Below are 24,191 nucleotides of genomic sequence, written 5' to 3'. Positions count from 1 at the left end.
AATAACTTTTAATGAAGCGTCCTCGACACCCGGAGAAACTATTCTACAGAGCCTCTACCGTCACTGTGAGGTAGAAACTATTCTACCAGAGTCTCTACCGTCACTGTGAGGTATAAACTATTCTACCAGAGTCTCTACCGTCACTGTGAGGTATAAACTATTCTACCAGAGTCTCTACCGTCACTGTGAGGTATAAACTATTCTACCAGAGTCTCTACCGTCACTGTGAGGTAGAAACTATTCTACCAGAGTCTCTACCGTCACTGTGAGGTAGAAACTATTCTACCAGAGTCTCTACCGTCACGGTGAGGTAGAAACTATTCTACCAGAGTCTCTACCGTCACGGTGAGGTAGAAACTATTCTACCAGAGTCTCTACCGTCACTGTGAGGTAGAAACTATTCTACCAGAGTCTCTACCGTCACTGTGAGGTAGAAACTATTCTACCAGAGCCTCTACCGTCACGGTGAGGTAGAAACTATTCTACCAGAGTCTCTACCGTCACGGTGAGGTAGAAACTATTCTACCAGAGTCTCTACCGTCACGGTGAGGTAGAAACTATTCTACCAGAGTCTCTACCGTCACTGTGAGGTAGAAACTATTCTACCAGAGCCTCTACCGTCACGGTGAGGTAGAAACTATTCTACCAGAGCCTCTACCGTCACGGTGAGGTAGAAACTATTCTACCAGAGTCTCTACCGTCACTGTGAGGTAGAAACTATTCTACCAGAGCCTCTACCGTCACTGTGAGGTAGAAACTATTCTACCAGAGCCTCTACCGTCACGGTGAGGTAGAAACTATTCTACCAGAGCCTCTACCGTCACGGTGAGGTAGAAACTATTCTACCAGAGTCTCTACCGTCACTGTGAGGTAGAAACTATTCTACCAGAGTCTCTACCGTCACGGTGAGGTAGAAACTATTCTACCAGAGTCTCTACCGTCACGGTGAGGTAGAAACTATTCTACCAGAGTCTCTACCGTCACTGTGAGGTAGAAACTATTCTACCAGAGTCTCTACCGTCACTGTGAGGTAGAAACTATTCTACCAGAGTCTCTACCGTCACTGTGAGGTAGAAACTATTCTACCAGAGTCTCTACCGTCACGGTGAGGTAGAAACTATTCTACCAGAGTCTCTACCGTCACTGTGAGGTAGAAACTATTCTACCAGAGTCTCTACCGTCACTGTGAGGTAGAAACTATTCTACCAGAGTCTCTACCGTCACTGTGAGGTAGAAACTATTCTACCAGAGTCTCTACCGTCACTGTGAGGTAGAAACTATTCTACCAGAGTCTCTACCGTCACTGTGAGGTAGAAACTATTCTACCAGAGTCTCTACCGTCACTGTGAGGTAGAAACTATTCTACCAGAGTCTCTACCGTCACTGTGAGGTAGAAACTATTCTACCAGAGTCTCTACCGTCACTGTGAGGTAGAAACTATTCTACCAGAGTCTCTACCGTCACTGTGAGGTAGAAACTATTCTACCAGAGTCTCTACCGTCACTGTGAGGTAGAAACTATTCTACCAGAGTCTCTACCGTCACTGTGAGGTAGAAACTATTCTACCAGAGTCTCTACCGTCACGGTGAGGTAGAAACTATTCTACCAGAGTCTCTACCGTCACGGTGAGGTAGAAACTATTCTACCAGAGTCTCTACCGTCACTGTGAGGTAGAAACTATTCTACCAGAGTCTCTACCGTCACTGTGAGGTAGAAACTATTCTACCAGAGTCTCTACCGTCACTGTGAGGTAGAAACTATTCTACCAGAGTCTCTACCGTCACGGTGAGGTAGAAACTATTCTACCAGAGTCTCTACCGTCACGGTGAGGTAGAAACTATTCTACCAGAGTCTCTACCGTCACGGTGAGGTAGAAACTATTCTACCTGCTAATCCTGAATCCAACCCTTGGTGAATTGTGCTTCACAATGGCAGGGAGATTATGAGGCAGGGCCTCGGATTCATTACTGAACGAGAATGCCTTCATGTCCAGTGGACCCATCAATCTCATGTTTTATACTATCAAACTCACTCAGCATATCGTCTGCTAGTCCCTCAAGATAAGTGCGTTATTGTTCCAATGGTGTGAATTACTGTAGTTTCTGTCAATATCTCTTAATTGACGCTCATCTGCAGGATTTGTGAGTTTGTACTTCTTTGGTCCAGTAGGTGTCACTGTCGAGTAGATGGGTCAATTCGTCATTACGCATACGGCCTCGTGAATTCACTTAGTTTACTTTGTTTTCTGTTTTGACTCAAGATTTTCAGAATGCAGTTTGTTGTAATGAGTGTTAGTTTGTTGTTGTTGAAGGACCACACACACACACACACACACACACACACACACACACACACTGCAATACCCGGCGTTCCTCTCATAAAGGAAGAAGAGCTAGAGAATGGGTTGTGTGTCTTGACCGGCCAGAGGCGAAGGTCAATAATCCACCAGAACAATCACCTTGTGGGTCTTCGCCTACAATGTTTATTTCTATTCAGTGAAAAAGAAAATGAGCGACTCTCGATGATGTGAATGTTTTTATCTTGTGAACGTCCGGGATGTTTTAGTTGTTGCTCTTCAGGTTGTGTGATCAATGTTGTTTGCAGCCTGGGTGGAGGCAGTATGGGAGCTGGAGTTCACGGAGAAGACGGCCCTCGATGACGCAATAGAAGAAGAGCTCTCAGCCAATGGACTCTCGGCCTTTAAAACCCTGTTGCAGTGTTTGTTGAGCTGCGCCGCAGACCAAGAAGCAGGCAGCAGTGGACCGTCACAGGTACAACAAAAAGGTTTTCTGCTTTCACTGCTGCATTCTTGTGTCTCTTGCTCCTGAAATGATGTGAATAATCTATCATAGTCTAGGTTTTTGCTGAGGTGAGCTGATGGGTTGCAGACGGGGAAGTCATGCATGTAACTTGTGTTCTTGTGTCCCTCGACCTGGATGTCCACCGCAGCACTGACTGTCCCCCATGTTGCATTGCAGAGTATCTGGGCCGTTCTGGGGGAGAGTGGTATTTCCGTCAAGTCTCTTTTGGCCGTGCTGTCCTTCTTTGTTCTGACAGGAAAAGCCAAAATGGCCACTGTCTCGCAGAGGGTGGCCGGCCTTCACGCCGCCGCCGTCTACCTTCAGCTGCTTGGAATCCCAGGTGAGGCCTGGTGAGGTTTCTGTCCACTGTATTCACTCCCTCGTCGTCGTCGTCGTGCAAAACCCAAATGACCCCACCACAGAGATTTATTTGGTTATTTTAAAGTCGGGAATCCCAACTAACATGGGCCCTTTTCCATGTTTGACACTGCTGAGCGTGTGCAGGGTACGAGAGGATGTGTTGTGTTTGGTGTTTTCTGTCTGCAGGGAGCATTGCTAACAAAGTGTTTCACGAGGTGCTGCTGGACACGTGCTCAGACTTGAGCTCACACTGCTGGCCTCAAGACTCTGGAAAGAAACGCAAGAAGGACGTCCTGAAGAGTTCTCAGATGGAGGGCAAACGCTCCAAACCACCTCGCAAAGATGCTCCAGAGGTACACTCTACCTTGTACTTCAGCTGTTCCATTACAGAGAAAACACCTCGATGCGTTTCAATGCAGTGACGGTTCCCAACAATATGTTTGAAGCACAACCTTTAGTGATGGAAGAAACTGTACGACAGCCTCTGGAAATCTCTGTGTTCTCCGCAGATGGAGGTAGAGGAGGCAAATGAAGAGGAGCTTCATTTTTCTGGGCAGGACTTGATGAGGATCAGAGGAGCTGTCGTCGTTCTGATTCAAAGTCTTCTCCGACTCCTGCAAACGTTTCCCCTCAAAGACAGACAGCAGAGCGTCAGCAACTGCACTCAGGTTCCTGCTCGTCGCAGCCTTACACTGCCACACTGAAGGCTCCACACTGAACCAGCCTGCTCCTCCACAGATCTTCAGTAAGCTGCTCTACTTGGAACCTGTGATTGGAGACCTGAACTTTGCTGACGTGCAGTGAGTGTTCATACTCTGATGGTGGGGGTTGTGGGCGAGAGCCTTTGGAACTGACAGTGGTTGTTTGTGCAGAGACATTGGAGAGCTGAAGAGCGTCCCACAGATGGCTTTCTACGGCCTCAAGCTGCTCTGCTCACCCAAACATGGAGACCAGAGAGAAGTAAGGAACCACGGTGACAGTATGCAGACTGGTGTCCTACAGAACCAGCCTGAAATGGTGCCCCATGTTGTACAGTACAGGCTACAGGAGACTATGGTGAGCGAGAACTAAAAGAAGTTCTCCCACCAGCCTTAGCCTGGAGCAGCTTCACTCCAAAAACCTGCCTCACCTGTAAGCTCAGTGTTTCCTAGGCTAAAGGAGGCATCAGTGTTTCCTAGGCTAAAGGAGGTTCTAAAGGGAGCATCAATGTTTGCTAGGCTAATGGAGGCATCAGTGTTTCCTAGGCTAAAGGAAGCATCTGTGTTTCCTAGGCTAAAGGAGGTTCTAAAGGAAGCATCAGAATACTGAGTAAAGAATCACTCCTGCACCTTTGTCGATGGATTGTTAAAAAAAGTTAGAAAAGGCCCCCACACCTGATAGAACTTCTTTTCAGAACCCCTCAACACAAATCTAATTTTCTCCAGTTTTAAATGCTACAATACATCTTAGGAGGGACATTTAGGACACACCCAGGGTGTTTTCTTAGGGTCATCACACAGAAGTTGCATGTTTACCTGAGAGTGGTGCTTCAGTGTCTGTGTTGTCTGTTGTCCATGGTGTCCATGGTGTCCATGGTGTCCATGGTGTCCATGGTGTCCATGGTGTCCATGGTGTCCAGACTCTGCGGAAGGTGCTGCAGCAGCTCCTCTACGTCCTCCTGATGATGAAGAAAGGCAGCGGAGGGAAGCCGACTCTGCTGGTACCCAGCCCCGCCGTCCTCGCCACCCGGGACCATGCTTTGAACTTTGTTTGGTAAATATCTGCTTTTTATTTAACCATTAAAGTATAGCAAATATTCTCATAGATAAATATAACTTCACATTTATTTTCATTGCTTTTTATGACAAAGATAGTCAATGTGCCTGCCAGGAAAGATGGAAGTGAGAATGACAACACATCCTGCAGTCCTCGTATAAAGCACAACATTATGAGTCCCGTTATTTTTCTACTTTAACTACCTTGTCTTGTGTGCAGAAACCGTAATATATCAACACAGAATGATCCTGATGTCAAACCTCAATCTCGTCCTTTGGTCTTCTGATGGAAGGCCATGATGAGTGCTACTGCGTTCCTCTTGTGGTGAAAGCTGCTGGACTAATGACTTGACGGTGTCTGTCGCTGCAGTGATCTTGTGGGAGAGCTGAAGGAGCCGGCTCGGCCGCTGCTGCACGTCCTGCTGCAGCACCTCTGCTTCCAGGTGAACCTCCTGTGAAACCAGCAGCCTGGCGCTTTGTCCACTCATCTCTTCAGATGTGTTGTAATAGTGGTGCTTGCATTGTGTTGCTGTAAAGATGGTGGAGAAGAGCGAGTTTCGCAGCCATGGAGCGCAGGCTGTGGGCGTGCTGACGTGTCACCTGACCAATCCAGACTACAGCCTGTTCGTCAAGTGGCTCTTCAACTTCTCCAGACACTCCAAGGTAATCAACTGCATTTCTCTCTGGCTGGGACTCTTTTCACCACACAAACTTTTTTTTCAGGTAATTGTGGCTGCAGCTGTGGTGAGGAGGGGATAAAACAACATACATATACATATATATATATAGAGAATGAGCGTTTGAACAAGAGGTGTGGGGAGGGGGGTTGGCCACCAAATACTAGAATCCAGGGTGAGGGCAGAGGGACTGATGAGCCACAGGAGGCTCTAGAGCTTTAGCTTACAGACCTGCGTTGTAGACGTGAACAGTTTTCTTCCTCAAAGCTGATTTATTGTTCTCGCTGAACTCGGCTCAGAGTGCTCTGTGTTGTTCTGGCCTCTGCAGATGGTTCATCGCCTGTTTTCCGTGGATGTGGTGATGGTTTTACTGGAGCAGCCAGAGAGGAGGCCAGAGGAGGGCGAGGATCCGGAGCTGGCCTGCTTCCTGCAGCAAAAGTTCCTCATCCACGACCTGCTGTTTGCTCGGAGGATGGATGAGTCTCCCACAGTCCAGAGTCACGCCTTGGCCTGTCTGGCACAGTGCCTGGAACTGCCGTCATTTAACGTCACCCAGGCTGTCCACAGCCTCTTCTCCACCAGTGAGGACACACACACACACACACACACACACACACACACACACACACACACACACACACACACACACACACACACACACACACACACACACACACACACACACACACACACACACACACACACACACACACACACACGTACTATAATTTCCTGACGATAAGCAGCTCCTTTTTCCCAACACTTTGAACTCTGTGGCTTATAACACCATGCGCTAATTTCTAGGTTTTTACGGGTGAAAGGGCTTCATGCTGCCAGATTCTGCTTCCACATGTAATTACCTGCTGTTTAGAGCCTCTGCTTCTCCAAACCTGCCCTGAAAGGGACATTTCTGCTCTTGGTGAGCTCGTCTTGTGCTGCTGTGGTCGTGATGTGTTCAGGTGCATCACGTAAAGCCGCCTGTTTAATCTGGACGGAGGTGAACTCTGGATGTTCTGAGTTCAGTAGCAGAAGCAGTCTGGTGAGAAACACTGGGACATACAAGCAGACCTCCGTGTTTCTCTCAGGTGCTGTTGGAGTTTTCTCAATGGTGTGACATAAAGCACATGAATTTCTCTTTTCTTTGAAAGCTAAAAGAAAATGTCACATTGTATATTTGTAAAGTTTAAGAGCTACAAGGCCAAATACCATGATATAAAAGTCTAATCTGTTAAAAAGGGTCTGTTCCCATCTACTTTAAAACACCTTTGTATGTGTCTCATGCTTTATAAGCTGCTTTCTCCGCAGTGTGGTGAGAATGTGTTTGCTCTGTGTGCAGCCGGGACCCAGACTGTGTTGGACAGCGACGCCACCGCAGGTACAACTTCTGTTCTGTGCATCACATGACTGACGGTTCCCTCCATGGACCTGTCATGTCCACACTTCTGTTCTGTGCATCACATGACTGACGGTTCCCTCCACATGGACCTGTCATGTCCACACAAGTAAACATTTCGTCCTCAAAGAACAAGATTTGATGGTTTGGCCCAGGAAGGAGTCGTTCTGTCTTGACGACGTAGAAAGACAACGTCCAACACACTGTTGTGGGACAAGCTGCTGGACTTCACCCAGCTGTCCAGACTCGTGTGTGTGTGTGTGTGTGTGTGTGTGTGTGTGTGGCAGAACGGGGTTGAGACTTGAAGCTTGTGACAGCCAGCTGGTGTCGCCCTCGGTAACGCCCTCTGTGTCGCCCTCGGTAACGCCCTCTGTGTCGCCCTCGGTGACGCCCTCGGTGACGCCCTCCCTCGGTGACGCCCTCGGTGTCGCCCTCCCTCGGTGACGCCCTCGGTGTCGCCCTCCCTCGGTGACGCCCTCGGTGACGCCCTCGGTGTCGCCCTCCCTCGGTGTCGCCCTCGGTGTCGCCCTCAGTGACGCCCTCGGTGTCGCCCTCCCTCGGTGTCACCCTCCCTCGGTGACGCCCTCGGTGTGGCCCTCCCTCGGTGACGCCCTCGGTGTCGCCGACGCCCTCGGTGTCGTCCTCGGTGTCGCCCTCGGTGACGCCCTCGGTGTCGCCCTCCCTCGGTGTCGCCCTCCCTCGGTGTCACCCTCCCTCGGTGACGCCCTCGGTGTCGCCCTCCCTCGGTGTCGCCCTCCCTCGGTGTCACCCTCCCTCGGTGTCGCCCTCGGTGTCGCCCTCGGCCCTCGGTGACGCCCTCGGTGTCGCCCTCGGCCCTCGGTGTCGCCCTTCAGCGAGGGCGTCACCGACTGTCAGAGGAGCTGCTTTCACAAACCTCAGCCAGTCAGTGCGCTGAGGCCAGAGGGACAAATGTACGTGTTGTCGGAGCTCCTGTGCTTGGAAACACAACAAGTGAGGCATTAATCCTCAGACTTGTCGCTAGCAGACGCCTTGACTTGTCGCTAGCAGACGCCTTGACTTGTCGCTAGCAGACGCCTTGACTTGTCGCTAGCAGACGCCTTGACTTGTCGCTAGCAGACGCCTTGACCTGTCGCTAGCAGACGCCTTGACCTGTCGCTAGCAGACGCCTTGACCTGTCGCTAGCAGACGCCTTGACCTGTCGCTAGCAGACGCCTTGACTTGTCGCTAGCAGACGCCTTGACTTGTCGCTAGCAGACGCCTTGACTTGTCGCTAGCAGACGCCTTGACTTGTCGCTAGCAGACGCCTTGACTTGTCGCTAGCAGACGCCTTGACTTGTCGCTAGCAGACGCCTTGACTTGTCGCTAGCAGACGCCTTGACTTGTCGCTAGCAGACGCCTTGACTTGTCGCTAGCAGACGCCTTGACTTGTCGCTAGCAGACGCCTTGACTTGTCGCTAGCAGACGCCTTGACTTGTCGCTAGCAGACGCCTTGACTTGTCGCTAGCAGACGCCTTGACTTGTCGCTAGCAGACGCCTTGACTTGACTCAGGCTTCAGGACTCACCCTTAATGAGGATGCTCTTTCCCTTTCCTAGTGCTCATAAAGACTGATTTTTCTTTCTTCCTATCAACTGTATGGACCGCATTTTAGTGGTGGGACTTTGAATTTTAAAGCAATACAGTATTTGTTTTGGACTCAATCTTCTTTTTAATATATATATATTAGGAATGCTCGATATTGGCTTTTCTACCGATATCCGATATTCCGATATTGTCCAACTCTTAATTTCCGATACCGATATCACCGATACCGATATCACCGATACCGATATCCGCTGGCTTTTTACATCAGAACTGTTCGGTAACAACAACATAAAATATCTCCTACTGTGGAATGAACCCATTATGCCTAATTTTATTGTGACGCCCCACTGGATGCATATGTGAATCAAACATGGCTTTCCAAATGTACACACTGAGAAAAATAAGAGAACAACAACTTACATTATGGAAAAAAGTGCCGTATTTATTTAGTGTTGGAGAGAAACCTCAACAACAAACTCAATAACACCACAGACAATATTAAAAAAGGAAGAGGCATATCTTCAGTCCATTAGTTGTAAACAGTCAATGAATGAATAACTGGACATAACTTGTCAAATAATAGACTCAAACTGGGCTCAATCTCTTTTAAGAGAAACAAAATAGTGCAAATATAAACAAGAAAGGCACAGAAATGCTCCCAAAATTAAAACAGCCCTCCTTTAAAGTGCAACAAAAACAAAGACTGAAGTTGACTCGTCCATATAACTGGTCTATTTCTTTTTCCATGTCCTCGTGTGTAAGAGGGAGATTGTTCTGTATGAATACACTGGTTCACTGTCAACACTGGTGCAGGGTGCAGTCAGGTACTGGTACCAGTGCTGAACACTGGTTCACTGTCAACACTGGTGCAGGGTGCAGTCAGGTACTGGTACCAGTGCTGAACACTGGTTCACTGTCAACACTGGTGCAGGGTGCAGTCAGGTACTGGTACCAGTGCTGAACACTGGTTCACTGTCAACACTGGTGCAGGGTGCGTCAGGTACTGGTGCTGAACACTGGTTCACTGTCTACACTGGTGCAGGGTGCAGTCAGGTACTGGTACCAGTGCTGAACTCTGGTTCACTGTCAACACTGGTGCAGGGTGCAGTCAGGTACTGGTACCAGTGCTGAACACTGGTTCACTGTCAACACTGGTGCAGGGTGCAGTCAGGTACTGGTACCAGTGCTGAACACTGGTTCACTGTCAACACTGGTGCAGGGTGCAGTCAGGTACTGGTACCAGTGCTGAACACTGGTTCACTGTCAACACTGGTGCAGGGTGTGTCAGGTACTGGTGCTGAACAGTGGTTCACTGTCTACACTGGTGCAGGGTGCAGTCAGGTACTGGTACCAGTGCTGAACACTGGTTCACTGTCTACACTGGTGCAGGGTGCAGTCAGGTACTGGCCCAGCAGGGAAGAGGGCCTGGTGGAGCCTCCAGTCCTCCACGGACATTTCATTCACCGGGCTTCTCCTTCTTAGCCACGAGTCCAGCGTGTTGTATTTGTTGTTGTTTAACGTCATCAAGCGCGCGCCCGTAAACGTCCCATGCTGCGTTCATGCAGACTCGGAAATTCCAATATCGGTTGTAAAAATCCGATACCGATATTTCCAAATATTACATTTTTAAGTCAATATCGGCCGATAATATCGGCCCGCCGATATTATCGGACATCCCTACTATATATATATATATACATATATATATATCAGTTTTTATAGAAAAAGCTTGTCCTATTACAATACAGTGTGAAGATTGACCCAACGTTTCTCTTGTTTAACAAAAGATCAACCGAGGAGCTGTGGTGGGCCTGTCAGTGGGGGGTCCAGGGGTTCACTTCCTGTGCCGGCCTTCTCACTGCTTGCTCAGATTTGAGGTGGAATGTTTTGCCGTAGATAAAAGTTTCATTCCCATGCAGAGTATTTCTGATGGTTAATCTCTGCTGCGCTCCATCCTGATACTTCCTCCTTATGAGACACAATCACAGTAACGCAGCCTGCTTGCAGGAAAGCCCAGAATCTAACTACTGTTTTTGCAAAAGTAATCGCTTGCTTCACTCGTTGCTTGAAAAAGTAATGGATTACAATAGCACACTACTTAACTTTTTCCACAGGAGAACTAGATTGATGTAGGAGTATTGCTTCAAACAGTGTGCACCTTGGGAGAAGCCCCCCCCCCCCCCCCCCCTTTATGCTAACATCTGGTAGATTGGTGTGGTTTGTAGGGGAAGTGCAGGCGGCTGTGTCACTGCAGCATTTTGAGAGGCAGCTTGAGAGGCTCTGGGAAAGATGGTTTTGGTGAAGCCATACATGTGGAACTGTTTTCCAGAAACTCTCAGTACACACAACACTCAGAAGACCTACGGCACTCTGCCCTTCAGGACTGTGGAGTTCAGCACTGCTGACCACTCTGGCGATGACGGTGAGATCCATGTTAGCAAGTCGCTCATGGCTCCTTTTCTTACACATATTCATGTTTATGAGGCGCCGCCCTGCTGCCTGAGGGCGTTAAAGTGTGTTAGTGACAGTCAAACTGTTCTAATTCAGCCAAGGACAACGTGGCTCTTCTCCTGCGACGGGTGAAAGATTCCAAGACTAACGTGAGGAAAGCAGCACTGCAGGTACGTGGTGCGGCGCCACACTGCTTCTCTCCACCTGTAACTATATTTTGTAGAGCACCAGGAAAAGCTCCTTCACATCTGTGCTGTTTGACCCACTCAGGCTCTGATGGGTTTGCTGAAATATGGTGTGATCCCTCTGAGTTGGGAGAACCTGGAGAAGCTGTCTGAGCGCTGCAGAGACCCGGCAGTGTCGGTGAAGAAGAAGGCCTTGCAGTGTATGGCAGAGCTGCTCTCTGTGAGTACCAGGGCTCCGCTGTGACTGGGGCCTCAGACACACCACACCATCTGGAGCCAGGAAACCACATTCTCCACACCATTTCTAAGTGTTTCCCTTTGTTTTAGTGCAAAGAAATAAAAAGTTCACATTTAAGTACATTTTTAACAAAGCCTTACATTTTTGCAAAGCTTTGCAAACGTCCACATTGCTGCGTTGCTTTGTGGAGTTTTGAGCGTAAAAGCCCGTCGTGAAATGCTGCTTCCCCAGCAGAGCAGCAGGGAAACACTGGAGTCACTTCAGTAACAGTGGAGCAGACGAGGCTTCAGGGATCACAAATCTCTGCAGGTTGGATCGGAAATGTCAAATTTTGCACTCGTTCCACGGACGCGTCATCAGAAATGTGTGGTCGTCTGTAGAAATGTGTAGGAGCCTGCGACTGGCCTTAAGATCGACCCTGAAGGCTGCTGTGTGTAGAAAGAGCAGTTATTTCTTTGGTTGAAAATTCCTCTTCATGTCCTCATCATGTCATTTTGACTCTGTAAAGCCGTCTTGTGGGTTGAATTGATCCTCGGGGTTCAGTTCTGCCCTCAGGACCGTATTTTGACCACCTGTGGAGTTCATGCTGGATGTTTTGGCTCCGCCCACCAGGCCAGACCGGAGAGCAGTGTGGTGCAGAAGGCCTGGCTGCACGCTGTGGTTCCCGCTGTGGGCGACTCTGAGAGCTCGGTGCAGGACAAAGCTCTGGAGGCTCTGGAGCAGGTCCTGCTCAGTCAGGTCAAACCGTACTCAGCAGGGGGTCAGCTGGACGCTGGCCAGAGGCTGGCCTGGGACCTGCTGCTCCTCATGTGTGACGGCTGCCAGAACCTCAGGTCAGGACTCAACATGAACTCCAGTCAACATGCAAAGCCTACATTTCTATCCTTTGATTGAAAACCTACTTTAGTGAAACGAAAGTCATGAAAAGTTTCAATAAAATGTGGCTTTGTGTTTTTTCTTTGTCATTCAGCCGCTATTTCAGCCGGGCTTTCAGCATCTGGTCCAAACAGGAGAGGTTCACTGAGAGCTTCATCACCAGCCTCATGTCTCACACCGAGGCTGAGCACGCCGCCGGGGCCTGGCTGCTGCTCTCCAAGGTGGCGGCGTCATCCCCACAACTTCCCTTTGGCAAGGTTATGGACGCCTGGGACATCATGGTCAAGTGAGCATCACACACTTTGACTTCCATTTGCAGTGGCTGGTGGGCCACGTTGGAAACATGTCAGGTTTCTCCATTAGCAAGGTGACATGATCACATTCATTAAGAACCCTGAGCGTCTGATGGTGGTCAGTTTGACCCTCATCATCATCTATGATGAGAGTTTGACCCTCTGGCAGGTTCCTCACTAATGACTTCTCATTTCTCATCTGCTGTGGATTAGTCTCATCAATGACTGAGACTCAGAAGAGTGACACGATCTGTGACTTATTGAGGGTTTACTGTCTCAGTTCAAAGGATGTGAACATGACGACCTGCCGCCACATACTGTCTGTAGTGGGAGACGTCGCTGCACACCTCAATGAAGACACCAAGCTCAGGATCGTGGGTGAGCACTGCTGACTGGAGGGTTTCCAGGAGGAATCCAGGGCTGTCGTCATGTAACTCTGTCCCTCTCGCTCTCCCTCCAGCTGATCTCATGTCCTGGCTGAAGACGTTCACTTTGTCTCTGGAGCTGATCAGTGCTGCTGTGGAGACGCTCCATCAACTTGGCCGCTGTGAGGACGTCAACCACACTCAGGTGGGAGGAGCTTGTTCAAGGCACTCTTTCTTCACAAATGATCCATCTGTGGGTCACATGACGTGGAAAACGTCACCATTGAACAAGATGAAGCTCAATCTGCTGCTCAATGTCTGAAAAGCTAAACAGCTTAAAGTGCTTATGACACCCAAAGATGAATAAAAAGTATCCGCACAATAAAGCGTTTTAGTAATACTGCTGTCATCATCCGTGTAATTCAGTCATGATTCTCACGCGCCGCTAAGCCAACTTTCTCAGCTGCTGTCAGTCCTGCAGCCAGGCTTCACAACACAGCGCTGGCTGCATGGCTGCATGGCTGCTGTCAGTCCTGCAGCCAGGCTTCACAGCGCTGGCTGCATGGCTGCAGGACTGCTGTCAGTCCTGCAGCCAGGCTTCACAGCGCTGGCTGCATGGCTGCATGGCTGCTGTCAGTCCTGCAGCCAGGCTTCACAGCGCTGGCTGCATGGCTGCATGGCTGCTGTCAGTCCTGCAGCCAGGCTTCACAACACAGCGCTGGCTGCATGGCTGCATGGCTGCTGTCAGTCCTGCAGCCAGGCTTCACAGCGCTGGCTGCATGGCTGCATGGCTGCTGTCAGTCCTGCAGCCAGGCTTCACAGCGCTGGCTGCACCGCGACGCAGGAAAGAAAGATGTTCTGTGACGTTTCAGACTGTTCAGCAGCAGCAAAGAACAAGAGTGAGAGTGTTTGACAGCGATGGAGGTCACAGCGTACAGATTCAGAGGTTTAGTGACGATCAACCAACAAATTCAGATGAATCTGAAGACGAGACGCCAACAATGGTTGTAGTTCTGGTCCAGGAAGAACCAGGTTCTAGTTCTGGTCCTTTCTGTCCTGTGTCCATGTGTCTCCTATGAGACCCGTCCTCCACAACCAACTCACGTTTCTCGAATAAGGAACGTATCTAGACTAATTGTGACTGAAGAGTTTCTCGAATAAGGAACGTATCTAGACTAATTGTGACTGAAGAGTTTCTCGAATAAGGAACGTATCTAGACTAATTGTGACTGAAGAGTTTCTCGAATAAGGAACGTATCTAGACTAATTGTGACTGAAGAGTTTCTCGAATAAGGAACGTATCTAGACTAATTGTGACTGAAGAGTTTCTAGAATAAGGAACGTATCTAGACTAATTGTGACTGAAGAGTTTCTCGAATAAGGAACGTATCTAGACTAATTGTGACTGAAGAGTTTCTCGAATAAGGAACGTATCTAGACTAATTGAAGAGTTTCTCGAATAAAATAAACGTATCTAGACTAATTGTGACTGAAGAGTTTCTCGAATAAGGAACGTATCTAGACTAATTGAAGAGTTTCTCGAATAAGGAACGTATCTAGACTAATTGTGACTGAAGAGTTTCTCGAATAAGGAACGTATCTAGACTAATTGACTGAAGAGTTTCTCGAATAAGGAACGTATCTAGACTAATTGTGACTGAAGAGTTTCTCGAATAAGGAACGTATCTAGACTAATTGTGACTGAAGAGTTTCTCGAATAAGGAACGTATCTAGACTAATTGTGACTGAAGAGTTTCTCGAATAAGGAACGTATCTAGACTAATTGTGACTGAAGAGTTTCTCGAATAAGGAACGTATCTAGACTAATTGTGACTGAAGAGTTTCTCGAATAAGGAACGTATCTAGACTAATTGTGACTGAAGAGTTTCTCGAATAAGGAACGTATCTAGACTAATTGACTGAAGAGTTTCTCGAATAAGGAACGTATCTAGACTAATTGACTGAAGAGGTGTTTCCAGGTCGTTTCACTGAAGACTCTGCCTTGTCTGTCCTGCCAGGAGTTTCTGAAGCGGCACTGTGGAGAGCTGTTGTCGCTGTGTGAGAGTCACTTAGCTGACGTCATGCTCAGTGAAGACGGAACCCACAACCTGGACGTGGAGCTCATGGTGAGCAGCAGCACCGGCAGATCAACTCTCAGAAATCCTGTTTCTTCATAGCTTTTCCTACAAAGCCTCAATCAGACGATAGAATCTAGTTGACGTCACGCGGCAGACAGACGGACTCACTGGTTTGTTGTGTCCACATGAGGCTCTTCCTCAGACGGCGCTAGGGCGTCACCATGGTATCTGCTCAACATCGCCATCTGCTGGTAGACGGTAAAACAAGGAACATCGGCATGAGACGCTGGTGGAGTTCTTCTTTTTGTTTGCAACCAGTGTGAGCGGCAGGCTGCCGAGCTGAAGGAGAAGAAAGACGTCATGAAATAGATGAGTGTAAAAGAAGGAAGGTCTTTTGCGCCCCTAGCCTGTGTCTGCAGCCCCGGTGGGGAAGTCATTGCCTTCACTTGCTTGCTCAACGTTTTAGCTCATACAGACGAATCAGAGGTTTTGGCTTCGTGACATCATGTGGGGAAATAAACACTCCCTCTAGTAATGTATCCTAACGTTCGATACACACAGGTAGATGTAAACCTGCAAAGATTACCAGGGTTCACACTGTGCTAAAAAAATCTGGAAAGGTTCAAATGCCAATCCCAGGCCCTGGAAAAGTCATGTTATTTTTATTTAGTGTTTAAAGTTTTGGCAAAATCCTGGAAATGCTGATAGGTAGGGCAGATATAATGATGCAGTATGTTCAGTGTTGTGTGAGAAGCACATTCCATCGGTGGCTCTAAAGCAGGGAGCAGGACCGGCGTCATGTCGGGGAAGTGCTGCTTCAACAGTCACCGGCTTTCTAAATACCAGTTGTGGCAAAACGCCAGGACTCGCAAACACGGCGGCACTGTGCTGGTTTGCTGCCGGTGACGCCGCCCTGCTGGCAGCAGGAAGAACAGACTGGATGGGTGGGCGGGCTCTACAGCTCCACCCACCAGGGCTACAGGGTGCATGATGTTTCAACCAGGGGTGCATTTTATTGACTAACTTATTGGGTTGCTTGTGTTTTTATGTCTTTAATAGTCTTCTTAGAGTAGAATTCATTTGAACCTTTGTGTTTTGCTTTTCAACATCATTAAAGTTTTTACCATTCTTCCTCACTGCGACGCCCACGCTCAGTGACGAAATGTTCTCAGTCGTAGTTTAACTTTATTATTGCAAAATAACTGATCGTTTCTGTTTAAGTTACTTAATTCCACACACTTCTCACTTTTCCCACGTTCTGAAGATGTACGTGTGCTGCTTTAGACACATTTGTTGGTTAACGGGCTAGAATTGCAGAGATTGTAGACCGCTGAACTAACCCTTACAACGTACAGCCATATGACTGTATAACAAACTCCTGGAATGTACATTTTATATCGCTACAGACTGGCTTTGTAACGTATTCTTTTATTTGTATTTTCGGTCTGTACTGATGTGAGAGTGTTTAGTTCTGTATAGCTGGACGATGCTGGACCAGCAGTTCTCTTGCAGATCAAACAATATTAACTCTACTGTCCATGTGATAACAGCAGTTCTCTTGCAGATCAAACAATATTAACTCTACTGTCCATGTGATAACAGCAGTTCTCTTGCAGATCAAACAATATTAACTCTACTGTCCATGTGATAACAGCAGTTCTCTTGCAGATCAAACAATATTAACTCTACTGTCCATGTGATAACAGCAGTTCTCTTGCAGATCAAACAATATTAACTCTACTGTCCATGTGATAACAGCAGTTCTCTTGCAGATCAAACAATATTAACTCTACTGTCCATGTGATAACAGCAGTTCTCTTGCAGATCAAACACCTCCACACTCTGGGTGTGGCGTCGCTGCAGTGCCCTGCAGAGGTGGGCCAGAGGACGGTTCTGCTGGTGGAGTCCATCCTCACAGCCCACACTGACCGCCTGGCAGGTAGGAGCCCCACCACAGTTGGTAGAGGTTGCAGGTTCAATTCCCAGCTCTGCCATCTCTCCCTGCTTACATACTGAAGTGTCCTTGGGCAAGACACTGAACCCCCAACTGCTCCCATTGGAGTGACCGCGCCTTGCATGGCTGCAGCCTCCATTGGTGTGTGAGTGAATGGGTGAATGTGATGAGCTCACACTGCTATATTTCCTGAAGGAGTTGGGCGAGTGTAGCGATGTGAGTGTTGCTCATTAACAGGGTGTGACGTGGAGCCGCCGGCCTCGCTGCCTCTGTCCCAGTTCAGAGCCAGCTCCCTGCCTCCCAGAGTCAGAGCTCATGGCGTCATCACGCTGGGTAAGCTTCCCGTCACCACGTCACCTCCTGCTGTGCCTCCAGTCACACTGCGCCCCCTGCAGGGAAGCTGTGTCTGCAGCACCACGGCCTGGTCCAGAAGTACCTGCCAGTGTTTGCCAGAGAGCTGCAGGTCGGTACAGAAGTTGCTGTACGGAACAACGTGGTGGTGGTGATGTGTGATCTCTGTGTTCGCTACACAAACATGGTGGATCACTACATTCCCAACATCTCCGCCTGTCTGCAAGACAGTGAGGCCGTCATCAGGGAGCAGACCTTGATCATGCTCACCAACCTGCTGCAGGTGAGCCCCCCCTCCCCCAAAGCAAAGAAACAAGGCTATATATATATATATATATATATGTATGACATTGAGCCTCCCAGTCGTTCTTCAGTCTTCCAGGTATTTCTGGGTTACAGTTCATTTGGCATCTGCTACCTCTTTCTGACTCTTACACTTTCTGATCATCTCTTAATTATTTTGTTTTGCACCTCAAAACAGAAAACCTTGTAGTGTGAAACGTTAAAGTTTTATAGTACATGGCAATCAAATCTTTCTGATTGTGTTTTTGACAAATGTCTGGTTCCAGCCTTGGTCAGTTTTGATTTGATTGGATTGGATTAGCTTGTCATAATGTTCAGCTTCACAGCAGACATGTGCCAACTGTCTTGTCATATTTGATGTTTGGGAGATGTCCATCAGCTATGAAGCAGCTGCCACACAATGTACAGCAGTCCAGAAGTTCTTCTTCAGTATGAAACGTTTGACAGGCTTTGTCTTTTTTCCCCAGGAAGAATTTGTGAAGTGGAAAGGCTCCCTGTTCTTCCGCTTCATGGTGACTCTGGTGGATCCAGTCCAAGCCATCGCCAGGTAAACCTCGTCACTTGGGCTTTATTAGACTGTTTTTCTAAGCTTGGCCCCCGGGGGCCTCTAGCTTAGTGTTGAGGGTTGCCCACCCCTGCTGTCGGTGAAATGCGATGCAGTTCAGCCATTTGGCCAATCACGTGTATCTCCCCCAAAATACCCACAAATATTTGCTCAGGTCTGTTGGGGTTTGCTGTGAGTACCAATCTTTCAATAAACACTTGGCGTCGCTCCTCGGAGGCCACGATGGAAGGAGCTGGCTGAGCCTGACCTGGACGGGACTCGTGGCTGGGATGTGGCAGGATAGAGGCAGTGGGAAGGTTCCTGGCTGGGATGTGGCAGGATAGAGGCAGTGGGAAGGTTCGTGGCTGGGATGTGGCAGGATAGAGGCAGTGGGAAGGTTCCTGGCTGGGATGTGGCAGGATAGAGGCAGTGGGAAGGTTCCTGGCTGGGATGTGGCAGGATAGAGGCAGTGGGAAGGTTCCTGGCTGGGATGTGGCAGGATAGAGGCAGTGGGAAGGTTCCTGGCTGGGATGTGGCAGGATAGAGGCAGTGGGAAGGTTCCTGGCTGGGATGTGGCAGGATAGAGGCAGTGGGAAGGTTCCTGGCTGGGATGTGGCAGGATAGAGGCAGTGGGAAGGTTCCTGGCTGGGATGTGGCAGGATAGAGGCAGTGGGAAGGTTCCTGGCTGGGATGTGGCAGGATAGAGGCAGTGGGAAGGTTCCTGGCTGGGATGTGGCAGGATAGAGGCAGTGGGAAGGTTCCTGGCTGGTGAGGAGGTGCAGAGGAGTCCACCAGGGTCCTTGCAGCTCCCCATCTGCAGCCCACTTCCCCTCCTCCAAAATGTGCAAAGTTGAAATGTGGCGCAGCGGTGCAAACAAGCTTCCTCCATGTTTCTGATCACATGTTGTGTTCCAGGCTGTGTGAATACTGCCTGCTCCACCTCCTGCTGAAGAAGAACCCAGACATGTTCAGCCAGCATTTCATCGAGTGCATCTTTTACTTGAACTCCTACAGCCAACACAACACCTACAACAAGTTTTGTCACAGTGAGAGGTGGGAGAAACATTCATCCTCCTTTTATACTGACTGTTCACTTCGTCTATTCATTTGATCCTGGTTGTTTTCAGAGAGAAGAGTCAATTCTCCCTGAAAGGAGCTCAGTTGATTGACAAGCGCTTTTGGATCTACCGCTTCCTGCTGCAACACTTCACAGACGCCCAGCGCTTCAACGTGTCCAACAAGATCAGCCAGACGGTCTTAGGTGAGCACTTGATCAATGTTCATTGGTTCCCAACAGACGGGGGGGGGGTCATTTCAATCCAGAATATTTAGATTTAAATAGTCCAGAAACTGAAGAGAAATTCTGACCAATAAAATGCTGTGGTAAAACCATTTGAGACATCAGGGGACACGTCGAGCTGCACAGAGAGGAACCTGGTGTTTCATTCACTCCAGACGTCGACACACGTCAGCACTGCAGAGACTCACCCTGTTTGACAGCAGCCTCACCCTTCAGCTCCTGGTACCGACCCACTGCCACAGGAGAACCACCAGCTCCTGGTACCGACCCACTGCCACAGGAGAACCACCAGCTCCTGGTACCGACCCACTGCCACAGGAGAACCACCAGCTCCTGGTACCGACCACTGCCACAGGAGAACCACCAGCTCCTGGTACCGACCCACTGCCACAGGAGAACCACCAACTCCTGGTACCGACCCACTGCCACAGGAGAACCACCAGCTCCTGGTACCGACCCACTGCCACAGGAGAACCACCAGCTCCTGGTACCGACCCACTGCCACAGGAGAACCACCAACTCCTGGTACCGACCCACTGCCACAGGAGAACCACCAGCTCCTGGTACCGACCCACTGCCACAGGAGAACCACCAACTCCTGGTACCGACCCACTGCCACAGGAGAACCACCAGCTCCTGGTACCGACCCACTGCCACAGGAGAACCACCAGCTCCTGGTACCGACCCACTGCCACAGGAGAACCACCAGCTCCTGGTACCGACCACTGCCACAGGAGAACCACCAGCTCCTGGTACCGACCCACTGCCACAGGAGAACCACCAGCTCCTGGTACCGACCCACTGCCACAGGAGAACCACCAGCTCCTGGTACCGACCCACTGCCACAGGAGAACCACCAGCTCCTGGTACCGACCCACTGCCACAGGAGAACCACCAACTCCTGGTACCGACCCACTGCCACAGGAGAACCACCAGCTCCTGGTACCGACCCACTGCCACAGGAGAACCACCAGCTCCTGGTACCGACCCATTGCCACAGGAGAACCACCAGCTCCTGGTACCGACCCATTGCCACAGGAGAACCACCAGCTCCTGGTACCGACCACTGCCACAGGAGAACCACCAGCTCCTGGTACCGACCCACTGCCACAGGAGAACCACCAGCTCCTGGTACCGACCCACTGCCACAGGAGAACCACCAGCTCCTGGTACCGACCCACTGCCACAGGAGAACCACCAGCTCCTGGTACCGACCCACTGCCACAGGAGAACCACCAGCTCCTGGTACCGACCCACTGCCACAGGAGAACCACCAGCTCCTGGTACCGACCACTGCCACAGGAGAACCATCAGCTCCTGGTACCGACCCACTGCCACAGGAGAACCACCAGCTCCTGGTACCGACCCACTGCCACAGGAGAACCACCAGCTCCTGGTACCGACCCACTGCCACAGGAGAACCACCAGGGACAGATCTGCTGGTTCCTCCATCTGGAGCCCATTGCCCTTTCATTGTCTGTCCAGCCAGCTGTGGGTGTTTTGTTTTCCAGATGTCACCTGAGTGTTAAAGGCTTCAGTGCTTTGTTGCAGAGTGTTAGCCCACACTGGCCTCTGGCCTCTGGGCTCCGGGCTCTGGGCTCCGGCCTCTGGCCTCTGGCCTCTGGCCTCTGGCCTCTGGGCTCCGGGCTCCGGGCTCCGGGCTCCGGCCTCTGGCCTCTGGGCTCTGGCCTCTGGGCTCCCGGCTCCCGGCTCCCCACCAGCGTTCACAGGGCCCACCTAAATAAAGTGTGGTTGTACTGGCGGACACGTTCCTCCAAACAGACGAGGGTGGCATCGCTCGTCTTTTCCCTTGTTTTAAACACGTCTCCATCTCTTGTGTCAAACGTTTATCTGGCTTCTTCTTCTTCAGCTTATTGGAGCGTGTTCAATAATTGAATGACTCATTACTGCTCCAAGTGGTAGGAAGTGGCATTGCAGTTCGGTGGCGCCCCCTGGTGGCGAATCAGTGGAATAGAAGACAGACGCAGCAGCGTTGTACATGTTCAATGAAGTGCAGGGCTGGTTATGCATCAAAAAGGTGGTGGAAGAAGAAAAGGAAACGGCTCCTGGGAGTGTATACCTTTGTGTCGAGTCTCTTAAAGAGGCAGGCAGAAGAATTAATAACATTACACTTTATGTGTTTACATTAAAAACATTCTAAGGGCTAAGAATATATAAACTATTTATTTTCATAGCATGAGAGGAAAAGACTAATGATGAAATAATGGACAAGGTTAATTTTTGAGGCATGTTTGTTTGGAGACTCAGTGTTGTCCAAGCATCTGGACATTTCTGTGGACTTGAGACTAAGTCCTTGTGCTGGTTTCTTCTCCTAGCTTGCTTTGCAGACGAGGAGCTGCCTCTCGATGCAGATGGAGCGGAAATCTTGTCTGAGACCTTCAAAATCTTGAGTCTGAAGGAGATGAAGTTGCAGGCTGTGTCCAGTCAAGCAAGAGGTGGTGCAGGAGAGGATGTGGAGGAGGACAACATGCCAAACATGGCCAAGGCTGTCCTGCAAGCTGCTCAGAAGAAGGTGGTGTCTCAGGTGAGTCCCTCACACGCCATCACTGTGAGCAAAGCGTCTCGCGTGCTTCCTCAAGTCTTCACACATCTCCAAGTCGCTCCACTGCGCCAATCTGCCTCTGATTGGCTCATCAGCTACGGCTGCTACGGTTGCCATAACGATGGCGTTGACGCGCCACATAAAAACAACTGACGGTGGTGGCGTGTGGCAGTAGCAGCGCGCGGAACTCCTCAGTTTCAACATGTAAAGAATCCTTCACCAGGCTGTCTGTGGTGAGGGTGGAGCCAAGCACTGATATTCTGTGGTGAGGGTGGAGCCAGGCACTGATATTCTGTGGTGAGGGTGGAGCCAGGCACTGATTTTCTGTGGTGAGGGTGGAGCCAGGCACTGATTTTCTGTGGTGAGGGTGGAGCCAGGCACTGATATTCTGTGGTGAGGGTGGAGCCAGGCACTGATATTCTGTGGTGAGGGTGGAGCCAGGCACTGATATTCTGTGGTGAGGGTGGAGCCAGGCACTGATATTCTGTGGTGAGGGTGGAGCCAGGCACTGATATTCTGTGGTGAGGGTGGAGCCAGGCACTGATATTCCCAGACTTCCTGCTCCTCCAGCTCCACCTTGATTATCCAGGTCTGCACTGTGACCATGTGATGAAGATGTTGGTCTGCTGTGGCCCACAGGTCCAGAAGAAGGCCTTCATAGAGAACACCCTTCCTCTCATCGTCAGTCTGAAGACCCTGCTGGAGCGAAGACGTTCTCCAGTCCTGAAGGACCTCATGGCCTACCTGCAGGTGAGACCTGAACCACAGGACCCCCCACACCTTCTCCTGCTGGAGTCCAGCTCCACCTATCTTCTCCTGCTGGAGTCCAGCTCCACCTATCTTCTCCTGCTGGAGTCCAGCTCCACCTATCTTCTCCTGCTGGAGTCCAGCTCCACCTATCTTCTCCTGCTGGAGTCCAGCTCCACCTATCTTCTCCTGCTGGAGTCCAGCTCCACCTATCTTCTCCTGCTGGAGTCCAGCTCCACCTATCTTCTCCTGGCTGGAGTCCAGCTCCACCTATCTTCTCCTGCTGGAGTCCAGCTCCACCTATCTTCTCCTGCTGGAGTCCAGCTCCACCTATCTTCTCCTGGCTGGAGTCCAGCTCCACCTATCTTCTCCTGGCTGGAGTCCAGCTCCACCTATCTTCTCCTGCTGGAGTCCAGCTCCACCTATCTTCTCCTGCTGGAGTCCAGCTCCACCTATCTTCTCCTGCTGGAGTCCAGCTCCACCTATCTTCTCCTGCTGGAGTCCAGCTCCACCTATCTTCTCCTGGCTGGAGTCCAGCTCCACCTATCTTCTCCTGCTTTGTCCAGGTGACCATGCAAGACTACCGTCATGAGGTGAAGGAGCTTTTCTCTGGAGATGAACAGCTGGCAGCTGAAGTGGAGTTTGCCCTGAAGGCAGCAGAGGAGGAGAGGGAGCAGCAGGAGCAGCAGGAGCAGCAGGAGCAGCAGGAGCAGCAGGAGCAGCTGGAGAGCTGCAGTCTGGCCTCAGGGCTTCAGCCTCCCACTGCACAGGTATGAGTGTCATCAGTATCATTGATTATGGTGGAGCTGCTGGTATCATTCCTGACGGAGGTCCAGCTGCTGGTATCATTCCTGGTGGAGGTCCAGCTGCTGGTATCATTCCTGACGGAGGTCCAGCTGCTGGTATCATTCCTGGCGGAGGTCCAGCTGCTGGTATCATTCATTATGACGGAGGTCCAGCTGCTGGTATCATTCCTGGCGGAGGTCCAGCTGCTGGTATCATTCCTGACGGAGGTCCAGCTGCTGGTATCATTCCTGACGGAGGTCCAGCTGCTGGTATCATTCCTGACGGAGGTCCAGCTGCTGGTATCATTCCTGACGGAGGTCCAGCTGCTGGTATCATTCCTGATAGAGGTCCAGCTGCTGGTATCATTCATTATGACGGAGGTCCAGCTGCTGGTATCATTCCTGACGGAGGTCCAGCTGCTGGTATCATTCCTGACGGAGGTCCAGCTGCTGGTATCATTCATTATGACGGAGGTCCAGCTGCTGGTATCATTCATTATGACGGAGGTCCAGCTGCTGGTATCATTCCTGACGGAGGTCCAGCTGCTGGTATCATTCATTCCTGACGGAGGTCCAGCTGCTGGTATCATTCATTATGACGGAGGTCC

At 50.2% G+C, this 24,191-nt stretch overlaps 1 protein-coding gene across 1 annotated transcript in view; it reads left to right on the top strand.

Annotated features, from left to right (window-relative positions):
* ncapd3 (non-SMC condensin II complex, subunit D3) overlaps window positions 1-24,191 on the top strand; it is a gene marked incomplete at its 5' end in the record, with an annotated part of 28,579 nt that overhangs the window by 171 nt on the left and 4,217 nt on the right. Inside the window, 28 exons of the mRNA XM_080507896.1 lie at window positions 2,605-2,771; window positions 2,979-3,141; window positions 3,348-3,514; window positions 3,671-3,829; window positions 3,900-3,961; window positions 4,034-4,121; window positions 4,780-4,913; window positions 5,286-5,358; window positions 5,453-5,578; window positions 5,921-6,173; window positions 6,929-6,967; window positions 10,880-10,972; window positions 11,098-11,171; window positions 11,272-11,406; window positions 12,037-12,257; window positions 12,395-12,586; window positions 12,874-12,971; window positions 13,054-13,163; window positions 14,977-15,084; window positions 16,861-16,975; window positions 17,228-17,323; window positions 17,386-17,624; window positions 18,112-18,191; window positions 19,104-19,241; window positions 19,316-19,449; window positions 21,825-22,033; window positions 22,691-22,801; window positions 23,365-23,568. Coding sequence (XP_080364022.1) covers window positions 2,605-2,771; window positions 2,979-3,141; window positions 3,348-3,514; window positions 3,671-3,829; window positions 3,900-3,961; window positions 4,034-4,121; window positions 4,780-4,913; window positions 5,286-5,358; window positions 5,453-5,578; window positions 5,921-6,173; window positions 6,929-6,967; window positions 10,880-10,972; window positions 11,098-11,171; window positions 11,272-11,406; window positions 12,037-12,257; window positions 12,395-12,586; window positions 12,874-12,971; window positions 13,054-13,163; window positions 14,977-15,084; window positions 16,861-16,975; window positions 17,228-17,323; window positions 17,386-17,624; window positions 18,112-18,191; window positions 19,104-19,241; window positions 19,316-19,449; window positions 21,825-22,033; window positions 22,691-22,801; window positions 23,365-23,568 — 3,788 coding nt within the window. The remainder of the gene's footprint in view (window positions 1-2,604; window positions 2,772-2,978; window positions 3,142-3,347; window positions 3,515-3,670; window positions 3,830-3,899; window positions 3,962-4,033; window positions 4,122-4,779; window positions 4,914-5,285; window positions 5,359-5,452; window positions 5,579-5,920; window positions 6,174-6,928; window positions 6,968-10,879; window positions 10,973-11,097; window positions 11,172-11,271; window positions 11,407-12,036; window positions 12,258-12,394; window positions 12,587-12,873; window positions 12,972-13,053; window positions 13,164-14,976; window positions 15,085-16,860; window positions 16,976-17,227; window positions 17,324-17,385; window positions 17,625-18,111; window positions 18,192-19,103; window positions 19,242-19,315; window positions 19,450-21,824; window positions 22,034-22,690; window positions 22,802-23,364; window positions 23,569-24,191) is intronic.

Source organism: Blennius ocellaris, assembly GCF_963422515.1.
Source record: "Blennius ocellaris genome assembly, chromosome: 13".
NCBI classification, from domain to species: Eukaryota; Metazoa; Chordata; class Actinopteri; order Blenniiformes; family Blenniidae; genus Blennius; species Blennius ocellaris.
Note: the sequence above shows the minus strand (reverse complement) of the source record. Positions and strands in the feature narration are given on the sequence as shown.